Here is a 12912-nt window from a genome sequence, read left to right on the forward strand (position 1 = left end):
GTTTTGACTGGACTCAGGTGAGTCCATTTTTCATACCAGAAAGGATGAAGCTGCCAAGGGCATGAGCAAGCTGCAAAAGTGGTTGTATTATGACTGCTCTCTCTCTCCTTTTTCTCAGCTATGCTACAATTAGACAAACTTTATTCATTGTGCCATCTAAAGGAAAAATAAGTCAGTGGAGGCACCAAGTCCTATATTTTGCTTGTCCCTCCAAAAAGACTTACTTCGGATACTCCCATCCGAGTTGTTCTCTGAGCGCCTATTTTCCATATGTGGTTCTTTCGTATTTTGATTAATCTATTAGGATTAGGTTCCTCTGCACACCCACTAGACCGTCTGAATAGGGTTTAGGGTGCATTTAGAACAGTTTTCTTCTAATATGTACCCATTTGAACAAAATTCTCCCAAAATATTTGGATTTCAGAAGAACTAATTGCAGAATATGAAAAACATGCACGCATAGAAATGTATGTCATGTTTTCATTTATTCTCTAAATTATACCTTGGGCTACATGCTTTCATTCACATGTATACTGTACTAACCCATACAACTGGCCAACATATATAAAATTAGCCTTAGTTCTAAAAACAAGATGCACCATAGGAAATTGAACTTACACTGTACAAATGAACTATTAAACACAATGACTTGACTCAAAACATAGTTTTCTTTTTACAAACCATATGAGTTCATAAGCTATCTTAGCTAGAGAATGACCAAGGTTGCTAAGTAAGAGAATGTGAAATAAACTAAGGATCTGACATGTACTGTAGAATGGGAAACCTAAACACAAATGGAAAAATGCCAGATGTGGTGATAAAGGAATTAGGCAAGCTAAGAGAGCAGATATATGATTTAAAAAGTACCCTGGACAGTTAGATGACAGCCTTAATATTTATTTATTCCCGAGGAAGAGAATTGTAAAGAAAAAGTATGATGTGTTATAGGTGTATAATTCATTGACAATTCTTCAATAGAGAGTTGCAGTCTAGTGAGATGCTTTTATGTCCCTTTTACTTTTTCATTTTATTTATTTGTTGGAAAATATGATAAGGAAGAACAAGTTTTATAGAAGGTACAAAACTGAACAAAACCTCATCCAGGAGGAATTCCTCAAATTCCTTTTAAAAAATTAGTTGAACTGATTTAGATATGGTCTGTGTGTGAAAGGTGGCATAACCATTAAGTTAAAAATGGTTAAAGCATGGTATTACAGAATTGGGTTGTCTATACCATGTGAAATTTAATATTATCCTCCCAATCTGTGATGAAAAACATTCCTCACTCACCCCTCCTCTCCCAGCCACCTTTCACTATTTGTTAGCAGTTAGCAGCACATCCAGTTTTCTGGTGTAATAAGCAAATCTCATCATGGTCTTTTGTGAACTTTCAAGAATGGATCAGAAAAGCACAAATAATACTGGGGTATCCTTCAGAGCATTTCTCAGTATCAGGTATGATAACCTGATCTACTGTTCCAGCATATGAACACATAGTGGTAATAAAATAGATCGAATTAAAAAGTAAAAAGTTTACATTCTTTTTTAAAATGATATTGTGACATAAAATGAATGACTGTTTCAGGAAGAATTTGTTGCCTCATGACACATTTCTGTGTCATTTCTGCCTTTTAGCCTTAATAGCTTTTAGCACAATTTGAATGCTGAAGCAAAACCATTTGGCTGCCATTTAAATTTTCAGTTTTTGTACAGTACTTCAAATCTAAGGACAAAGAAAGCCCCATGACTTTAAATTTTGTGCTGTTCCATATACACAATATTCACATGAATTTTCTTTAAAATTAATAAACATTTGAAAATAATACAAATTAGAGTTAATAAGATTGTGTAATTATGAATCTAAATAACATTTGGTAACATGTTTAAAAGTTCAGGTGACAGCAAACATTCCATAATTTATGACTTAGGAAGGCTTCCCTAATTCCCATTGTAGCCTTGTGTTAATATTTGACTATAACTAGTAGTTATGTTCTGAGCATTTGGGGACACCGCTGCAATTTAATCCCAGAAGAGCGCTCTAGGCGTGCTTGCCCGTGGTCCCTCGCTAAGCAATTCTCCTTTATAAAATGGGACACAGGAAGATTTTAGAACGGGCTCTCCCATCTCCCAAAGCCATTCGCGATCAGTTTGATTTCTAGATATATGCAGGGCTTCTTTTTCGCATCTACACACCTGCCGACAGTTTTCTTCAGCCAGACTAACTCTTTCCCAGCCCATCACAGCGGAGCAATTGCGTCGCTGGATTGCCATGGGTACGGGCAGCAGGGAAACGCCGCCGCTGAAGCGGACGGATACAGTGCAACCCGTTTGGCAGGAAAAAAGCATAGCAACAAAGGCCCCCCATTTTCATTATGTTTGTAATTTGGCAGAGGCGTCTTCTTTTGTCGTCCCTGATCACTACGGCGCTTGTCGGCGCCTTCGGAGAAGAAAGCTGGAGGGAACTATTTTTTTTCCTGGCGGAGGGAGCTGATCGCGGGTTTGGAGTACCACTGCCGGTGGATTTGGGCCGTGGCCGGGCAACCGAGCAGACTCTGCCCCCGGACGGGGATGGGTAGGGGGCATGGAGGTGGCGGGGGAAGGCGTGGGCCCTTTCCATCTGGGGCCGTTGACATCTACGCCCATAGAGTCATCTACCCCGAGCCTCCCCACACGGGTGAGTGGAGTTGTATCGTACGCGGAGTAGTTGGAAACTGGAGGGCGAAGGGGGTCGCCCAGCGCGCTGATGTTTCAGTAGTTGAACAGCGATCTTCGGAATGAACCTCGTTGCCCGGGTTCCAGAACACCCCTCCAGAAAGGCGGAATAGGGTTGGAGCGATCTCCAAAAGTTAAGTAGCGTCGGGCTTGGTTAGAGACCTCTAGGGCTTGTCCCATCGCTTTACAGGCAGTGGCAAAGTGTGGTACCCGAGAAAACTGTATGGGTGCTGCCACAAACTCAGTGAGAGTCCACGTTGACCTGAGGGAGAAGTTAGTGTTTTATCGTAATAACACACTGAACCCCAAACTAATCTCCCCTGGGTCTAGTTCCCACAAGACTGTTGCCAGCCACAAACTATCCAGTTGTTTTTTATTTAGTTTAGGATATGGTGCCAGCCTGCGGAGATGCCTGCTTAATTAAGTAGTTAATCCATTATATGAAGACTGCCAGTGGGATTTGAGATTAAACATCTGACCATCCCAGAGTGTGATTCCATATAGAATTGGACAAACCTAAAACCACGAACCTCAATGAATTCAAGAACTCTCGGAGCCATTGCATTTTTAGTGAAATCAACAGTGTATTCCTGAGAAATTTGTATTCAAGTTGGACTCTACACAGCATGCTATCCAAAACTAAACAAGCAGTTTATTGTGTATGAATTTTGTTTTTGCAGTTTATGGATTATTTTGGCCAGTAATGATTTATTCAGTAAAAGATAATTAACTAAACCATAATTTCATATTATGTGTAATGCTGCTAACTTTTGCTAGGAAAATTAGTGGAGAGAGGTGCTTTTTTTTTTCACAGAGGTAGAATGTGAGATGACTTTCAAATAGCTCTGTATTTGCCTTAAGGTCACAGGTACTCCAAAAACAGTAATAAACCCCCCCCCCCAAAGCCACCCACTAAGACACTTCATTGTCCCTAAGCTTCTTCATTGGTTGCATATGCCAAAAAGAAGTTACAAACTACGACTAGTCCAAACCCAGACAAAACACATTACAGCTTCCTTCATATGACATGCTTACCTGTAGCTAACTTGACTGGTTTATGGCACTTAGATTTTCTGGATTCTTATGAGACATTGAAACATAAACTAGCCACACAGACTGAGCAGGCATGATATACTCAGGATATTGATTGGCAAGTTGTTGTTCATTGTGTTGTCAACACAACATAAGTCTGAGAATGATACTATATTAAACTGATGTTTTGTTTTATGTTGACTTAACTTATGTGAATACAGATATAGTATCTTAATAAGATGTAGGGATCAGCATGTAAATACCACCTATGTATGCATACAAGCATATTCAAGTATAGCGTACAATCATATAAGCTGAGTTTTAAGTAAATACTCTAATACCCTTCTTATTCAGGATCTCTATAATTTAATTATATATTATTTTTCTTTTTTATTATTTTAATGTTGTTTAGTTTTTCTGTTTTTTCTGTTTTTCTGTCTAGATTGTATTTAGTTTCTTCAAGTATATGTATACACTTGAATGTGTGTGTGTGTGTATACATACATATATACACACATACACACACATACACACACACATCCTTTAATAGTTTAAATGAAATTTGTAAGTTTAATATTCATATTCTTTTATAAATTCAACAAAATTATTTTTAAAAATGGCCTGTGCTTCACCAATAAATTTGCATTAAGAGGTAAGCAAAATCTACTGTTTTACCAACCATTCTGTATGCACGATTAAGGACAGCTGATAGCCAGCCACATTTTAGCCTAGTGCAGAGGTTCTCAAACTTGATGGTACCATGAACCCCTAAAATGATCAATGAAAATGTGTGATTCTTCCCACAAAGCTCTAGTAATGAAAGTTAAGGAACACAGTGAAAAAAAGGAATTTAGATTAAATATAAAGAAGACCAGACAAATGAAAACAGGTACGGCAATTAGCCTTAGAATTGACAATGAAGATATTAAGTGGTGGATAGCTTCTTCCTTTTAGAATCTACTATCAACAGTAAAAGAACCAGCAATAAGTAAAAAAGAAAAGAGTATTGATCATTTTGAACTTGTTGGAGAAGACTCCTGAGAATACTATGGATAGCCAAGTAAACAAACAAATGGATCATCAAACAAATCAGGCCAGAGTTCTCAGTTGAGGCATAAACGTCTCAACTTATCATAATTTTGTCACATGTCAAGATCTAGTTTGTTGGAGAAGTCTATAATACTGAGAAAGGAGGAAAGAAAGAGGTAAAAAAGTACAATCAACAGCAAGGTGGATGGATTTAGTTATAGTGGCAATAGCTGCATCATTGGAAGATCTGAAGGATCAGGTTATCAGGTTGGAGACTAGACAGGGAAGTCAAGGTTATATCTGAAAAGAAGCTGTTCAAACCACATTCATATTGTTGCCAAGTACACAACAATGGATATAATCAATGTAGACAGCAGACATTAACTTCAACTCAAGGAAGACTTTACTAGTAGTAGTACTTGAGTTTAGGGTGAGGGCGGGGAGGGGGTTTGTATTACAGTGGCTGGAGGAGTGGAACATTGACTGAATACTCTTTTTTGCACTCTCCTTTTGTCATCTGGAGGGAGTACTGAATGGCTTATGGTCATCATTGCATGTTCTCAGCATTTCAAGTTTGGCAGAAATTAAAGTGATTTCAGATTGGCTTCAAACAGTTGAAGCTGAGATGCAAAAAATTACTTGGCTCCTTTCCAGCCTTAGTAAAGATCAGTTTATTTAATTTCTGCTTAGATCTTTACATGTGCAGGAATTGAGAAAATATAATATTAAGTGCCTTTTTGTTTTCTTCTAATAAAGTCTTTTGTGTTTAGTTTTTGTATATATGCCTTGCATGCTTCACTCTCCATAATTTAGGAAGTTGCTGAACCTTCATTTATATTAAAGTATTTTTGAAATTTACTTTGAAGAAGTTTGAGGAAGAGAGAGGTGGGTAGAAGTAATTGCAGCATAGAAGTAGTTGCTGTAGGTTGGTTTGGAAAAAGCCTGTTCTACTATGCACTGTTTTTTTTTAATGTTTTGTTTTTTCAATGTTTTGTTTTTCAGTCTGATTCATTGTCATCTGAAAGTAGTGAAAGTTCAGGAGAAGACTGGCTCATAAAAGTTTGTTGTCCAGGAGCAAGGCATCGATACAGTAAACGAGCTCGTGCAAAAAAGGTTATCATTACAGTATATTGAATTAAACATGGTTAAAGCTTGTTAACAGAATAGTGACCCTTTTGAATGCTCTGTAGCACAATAGCTCTAATGTGAAACTCAGCTGTTCAGTTGATCCAGAAAAGAATTTTGTGGAAGTTCTGATTCTATTTCTGTTTTTCACTTCCCACCTTAAGTAAATTAGTTATATGGCATGAATTCTCAACTTGCAGAGAAGTTGCAGAATTATTTCCTGCTGTATTTTTCTTGTGACACCAGTTCAGGATGGAAGATGAATGTAATATGCAGTGATACATATTTATGCAAATACAAAAATTATTACATAGCATCTAAAAACTTTTAGAGACCCATCCTCATTTTGCTTGACAAAAATCAGAACAGTGAAAAGCACTTTCCCAATTTAAATTACTGGACCAAAACATGAGTGCATACTCAGGATTTCTTAAATAAAGACATTTCTAATTCACATTAAATTATCTGAGTATTATACACACGTAGGAACATTAAAAACTAGATCAGAAGAAGAATCCCAGCAACCAGGCAGGCACTAGGTAAGTCAACAGAAATTTGACCTCATGTTCAGAGGCAGTATAGAAATGAATTTAAGATGCTTAAGGGACTTTGTTTTCATACTCATCCTGGTAGAGTTCACAGTTACCCCTGACTTATACGATAAATAAGATACAGGCATAATGCAGGTAAAATTGGGCATGTTAGGCCCATTTGGTTTTATATGGGGGCATAGATCATGCACTGAAATCTTCAATTTTAAAACCCCTTGACAGCTTTGTCTGGATTATACTATTATTTGAATCATATCTTCCATATATTAAATTAGCATTCGTTTTATGTCACTTTTCAGATCAACATCACTTTTCAAAGGTTGAATCTTTGCTTCAGTCAAAAGGGTCTGTAGTTATCTATTCCATGTGCAACCATTTCCTAGAAACAGATATCCTTCTTCTCCTTTATAGCATAATAAAATGCGCTCCATTGTAATTCAGCAAATTTTCTCTTCTTTAAGCAATTATTTATGATCAAACTGACTTTTAATTAAGTCTTGTAATATTTGAGGTCCCCCAAGTCCTGCTATGCTGCCTCATCGTGGTGGGGAGGGGGGAAGTGTTCCTGAGAGGGATGAGCGAAGAACGTTGGGAGTGTATGCCCGGAGTATATATATTCCCAGCAGGGTCACCCAAGGTGTGAAGGTCATCCCAGCTGCCCAGCTAAAGCAAGCAGGCACCTATATTGGGCAGCAGCGATATAGGAAGATGCCAGAGGCAGATGATCACTTCAGCAACAATGGCAAAGGCATCAGTTCATACTGCACAGGAGAAGGCAATGGTAAACCACTCCTGTATTCTTACCAAGAAAACCACATGGACAGAAAATATAAAATGATTGAGGATATAGTGCCAGATAATGGGCCCCTTAGATTGGTTGGTACTCAACACGCTACTGAGGAAGAGCTGAGGATCTTTCGGAGTATTAATGGTGTTCATAAAATGTGGCTAGATTAAAGCCTTTGGGATGTTTAGTTGCTGATGTTGCCATACCGGAAAAGAAAATCTGAAGCTGCAAATACAGAATTACAATAGGAACATGGAACGTAAGAAGCATGAACACAGGAAACCTCAACACAGTGAAGGATGAAATGAAACTTCTACGAATTGACATTTTAGGCATCAGCGAATTGAGATGGACTGGGATTGGACACTTTCTGTCAGAAGATCACACTGTTTATTACTCAGGACATGAAAGACAGTGTTGCTTTTATAGTTAGGAAGGGTATAGCAAGATAATAATATTACTAAGCATAATATTGCTTAGACGTAGTGGACAACTCTTTAATATGATGATTGTTCAATTTTATGCTCCAACCACTGATGCAGAAGAAGAGGAAGTTGATGACTTCTATGATCAAGTTCAATTTGAAATTGACAGAACATGCAAGCAAAAGGTGCTGCTTGTGATTGGAGACTGGAATGCCAAAGTTGGAAACATGAAAGAGGAAAATGTAGTTGGATTGCATGGCTTAGGAAACCGAAATGAAGCAGGAGACTGACTTACCAATTTCTGCCGCTCCAATGATTTCTTCATAGCTAACACTGTCTTCAAACAAACAAAACAATGCCTCTATATATAGACATCAACAGATGGAGTACCTGTATATAGAAATCAAATTGACTATATTATTTTTAAAGAGAAGTGGAGGAGCTCAATTATAGGATCAAAGACATGGCCAGGGGCTGACTATGGAACAGATCATGAACTGTTCATGTGCAAGCTTCAAGTTAAGCTAGAGAAGAAGAAGAAGAAGAAGAAAGCCAGTCAGTTTCTACAATATAATCTTGAACATATACCTACCATTTTCCAGGAGAACATCAGGAATCACTTTGAAATCCTGAACCTCATTGATAGAGAACCAGAGGAATTACGGAATGAATTTAAAGAGGTCATTAAGGAGAAATGTGAAAAAAGACTGCCAAAAATGAAGAAAGAGAAGAAAGCAAACTGGATGTCAAAACAAACTGTGGAAATTGCCAAGAAGAAGAGAGAAGCCAAAGCCAAAAATCTCAGAAATTTTACAAAGAATTTCAGACAGCTGTTAGAAGAGACAAGAAGCAGTATTACAGCAAAGACATTGAGGATGGCAGCAGACATGGAAAAACAAGGAAAGTCTTTCAAAAGATCTCTGAACTCAGAAGAAGGTTTCAACTTTGAATTGGTATGCTAAAGGATGCCAGTGGACAGACAGTAACCAATTCAAAGGAAGATGGAAGGAGTATACTGAAACACCATAGAGATGTCAACATCCAAGATACCTTAGAAAATACTCCCTATTTATAAGAACTTCTCGTACTAGAACATGAAGTTAGATCAGCACTCCGATCATTACCAAGTGAGAAGGTTACAGGAACTGATGCAATACTGACGGAAATATGGCAAGCAACAGAAGAAGAATCAGTCTAACCAAGCTATGCCAGATAATCTGGAGAACAACACAGTGGCCAACTGATTGGCAGAGGTCAATCTACATTCCAATACCAAAAAAAGGAGACTTAACAGAGTGTGCAAAGTATTGTACAATATCCTTAATTTCACATGCTAGCAAAATAATGCTTAGGATCATCCTATGGAAATTAGAGCCATACAGGGAAAAAGAGATGCCAGATATTAAATTTGGCTTTGGAAAAGGCTGAGGAACACATGACATTATTGCTGATGCATGCTTTGAGAAAGCCAAATAATACCAAAAAGAAGTTAGTACAGACAGTCCCCTACTTGTGAACTTTCGTGTTGCAAACTTTCACCGATATGAACAAGATGGACCCAGAAGTCAGAACTGGAAGTTGGGAGAAGGCAGGAAAGAGTTAGTTTGCAGCATGCCACAAACTAACCCTTTCCCGCCTTCTCCCACCTTCTGTTTGCTTTGGAGGTTTGCATTGGAGTTGGAGTTCCCAGAAGGGGTTAGTTTATGCGGTGTGCTCTGTCATCGGGTGAGGCAGGAGAGGGGGCGGTGGCAGAGGGCAGGGGATGGGGGTGGAGGTATCCTGCCTCACCCAGGGATGGAGCGGGCTGCGCCCCACTGGCTTGTCCCTTTGTCCAGGGAGCCGTCTCCTGCCTCACTCAGTGACAGAGCATGCCGCACCCCACCAGCTCGTCCTTTCCCAAGGAGCCACTGCCACCTCTCCTGCCTCACCCGGCAAAAGAGCACACCATGTAAACTAACCCTTTCTGGGAACTCCAACTCCAGTGCAAACCTCCAACCTCCTGGAAGGTGGGAGAAGGCAGGAAAGGGTTAGTTTGTGGCACGCCTCTGTCCCCTCTCCTGCACTATCACCCCCTCTCCTGCCTCACCCAGCAACGCATTGGCAGCAGAAGACGGGTCCTCTGCCCACACCGCTGCCCTGCCTCCTGCTTCCTCTTTTTTTTACTTTTTACTTTTTACTTGGTTGGACTTACGAACAAAACGGACTTATGAACAGCCTCTTGGAATGTAACCCCTTCGTAAGTAGGGAACTGTCTGTATATGCTTCATCGATTATAGAATTTGGGTGCTAGATTTTCCTTGATTGTTTGCAGTCTGCGATCAAATCATGTATTATATTGTTTGACAGGACCCACATGAGTTAATACTGAGTACTGGGTACTGTTTAAATGGGGTACAAACTGATTATTACAATCTGTTATATTTATATTAGATAACATGGCCTGATGACCAAATGCTAGAATCTGAGGACTATTAAAACCACAGGTACCACATTATTTGTCTTTACAAACCGTTTAATCTTCCAAACAACGTCCCTGAACTGATACTGTCAGAAAAAGAAGTCTGAAGTACTAAGAGAAATACTGATGAAAATAAATGAAGTTCTTTTATTGGCAGCAATCTTTAAAAAGTTCTTAAAAATTCAAATGTAAACTTGCTGTTTTTCTTCTAAAAAAAAAGTATATTTGTAAGATTGCGCTCTGTACAAAGACTTGTAGAATGGCCAACATAACTGCAATTTTTAAAATGGCATTTGGAGGAGGGATTGTCATGATATAACATGCATGTATCAGAGTAAATTGACGAAAAGTGAGAGTAAATAGAAAATTATCCAGCATTATAAAAGGACACAATTTGCTGAAGAAGAATCAACATTGTTTATGCAAAAAGTAACTAGTTGTCTCACTAATCTTTTCAAGTTCTTGAGACCATTAATAAGCATGTCAGTAGGGGTGATCGACTTGGAGTTTCAAAAGACCTTCGATAAACTCCATCACTCCAGAGCAAAGTTAGGGTACTTTCACATAACCACGGTGCAGCAGTTCCAAACACTGGAATCCCAAGATATCTGCAAAATGTGAGAACTGAGCAGATCTGTTTCTGGTTGAACGACTGTCTCTTTGAAGTCACAGTCAACTAGTCTTTTCTTTGAATGCCCCAGCCCCGAGGAGTTGGGAGTGGTCTGTTTCTCCATTTGCAGGAGCTTTTGCTTTATGCTGGTTCTCAGCGCCTGGGCTTCAGCTGCCCTTGCGGATCCTTCAGGGGCAATGTGGTTTTTGATATCTTGGCAATATTGGAACATCTCAGGTTTGTTGTTTTTCTTTTGCCTGTGTTCGGATGAAGGAAGAGTATGGACTGGGGAGAGAAAGGGATGTGTCATTTCCCTTTTAGAGTATGAGGGAGTCCTTATTTTTTCAGGAGCATCATCCTAACACCATTGAGCTAAAACAGCAGATCTTCTTATGAATCTGTAATTAGTTAAATAAGAGTGAGAAAGCATGAACAGGAAAACAATGGCAGGGTTTATTTGCTTGCTTGTTTTGCAGCCCCAAACTAACCTTTATGCATCTCAGATTCAAAGAGTAGAAAAGTTGGAGTCCAGACTTCTTTGGGGATGTATATCCTGACCAAATGTTCCAATGTGCTCTTTGTCCCCACAGACTTCATCCATTCTACCACTCCATTCACGTTAAATTGTCAGTGTTATGAGTCTTTTGGAGTGGGCAGATATAAAAAAATAATAAATAATAATGAAGCAATGCTATAATATACCTAATAAAACATTTTGAACTAATACAGCTGTACTTCATTTATTCTTGCATTTTTCTCTTGTTTTCAAAAATAGGAGTCAAATAAAATTTTGTTGGCTCTTGTTGGTGTTTTTTTTGGCTCTTGTTGGTGTTCTTTTGGAGATAGACATGCAAACATATCCAAATATCCAAGTGCATACAGATTTAATTTGTAAAAAGGAAAGTTTATATTCATGTTCTCTTGTGAAAATAAATTATTTATAAATAACATATTTGTACAAAGTTGTTATTTAACATTTAATATGAAAAAAAATAAATCAAGGATGTAAAGTAGATATGCAGTCTGCATTTTTAAATAATCCTCCAAATAAAAATGATTGTACAAATATAGAAAGCAAGCTGAGATCTTCAGACCATTGCATTACTGGCAGAGAATGAGTATTTTTCTAACCTTGTAGTATGAATTCCCTTGCAACCATGAAAACATGCAATACACATTCTATTGTCCATCTGTTAATTTCTAAAATAACAATATGTAATTAAGAGAAATTAGGAAGTTGCCAATATTATATCTTTTTATCAACTATGTTTGGAATACATTTGTTAGTACAACTGTAGTTCTGCCAGCATATAAAATTCTGCTATAAAAATCTATTACAATAATATTTTATTCTCTTTAATCAAAACCCCAACTGCTAATAATTATATAGTTATGATAAAGAAGGGTGTAAAAAAAGCAAGTGTAAAAAATTAAGTTATCTTACTAGAAAAATTCTTAAAGTGTAGTTACTCCTTTTACAAGGATCCTTTAATTAAGAAAACAGGGAGAATACATTAGAATTTAAAATCACTAGAGCTAAATATTTCTAAACCTGTGTTGTATTCTTTTGGTCAGACTGATGCTAATGAGACATATTTCCAAGTAAGCATTTGTAGAATTAAATCCTTACATGCTTTTCTCCAATTTAATCAGAGCGTATCATCACGGTCCACAAGGACTGGAATCTCAAGCATTCCAGATACAGATGATGACTTCACAGAGAAAACAGAATGGATGCCTATTGTACCTTGTCAGGTATATGGATTAAACATTCTATTTCAGATCTCAAAGTAACCATCTTGGGAAAAAGAAACTTTGCCAGCACAATTGATTGAGAAATTGCTGAACTCACATAAATCAAAAGGTTTCAGGCTATCTCAATGGATTTTTAACACATTACAATACAGGTAGTCCTTGGGCTACTACCATTCATTCAGCAACCATTGAAAGTTATGACGACAGTGAACAAATGGTATTTACTATGGGTCCTCGTAGTTCCGGCTGTTGTGGCATTCCAGTGGTCATGTGATTGTGATCCAGGCGCTTGGCGCCAAGCTCACAATTATGATGTTGCAGCGAGCTGTGGTTATGTGATTTCTACTGCCGGCTTCCCACAAGCAAAGTCAGTGGGGAAGCCGGCAGGAAGTCAGACGTTGTGGCCACATGGTCCTTGCTTAATGACA

At 38.2% G+C, this 12912-nt stretch overlaps 1 protein-coding gene across 1 annotated transcript in view; it reads left to right on the forward strand.

Moving 5' to 3' along the window:
- The first annotated feature begins 2581 nt into the window (after positions 1–2581).
- The window catches only part of LOC103065984 (uncharacterized), a 30615-nt gene continuing 20284 nt past the window's right edge, over positions 2582–12912 (forward strand). Inside the window, exons 1-3 of the mRNA XM_088149923.1 lie at positions 2582–2674; positions 5776–5886; positions 12383–12484. Of these exons, the coding sequence (XP_088006049.1) occupies positions 2582–2674; positions 5776–5886; positions 12383–12484 (306 nt within the window). The remainder of the gene's footprint in view (positions 2675–5775; positions 5887–12382; positions 12485–12912) is intronic.

The sequence above is a fragment of the Python bivittatus genome, unplaced genomic scaffold, assembly GCF_059951505.1.
Source record: "Python bivittatus isolate LINGU-HERP-01145 unplaced genomic scaffold, Pbiv_v1 ctg000020_np1212, whole genome shotgun sequence".
Taxonomy (NCBI): Eukaryota; Metazoa; Chordata; class Lepidosauria; order Squamata; family Pythonidae; genus Python; species Python bivittatus.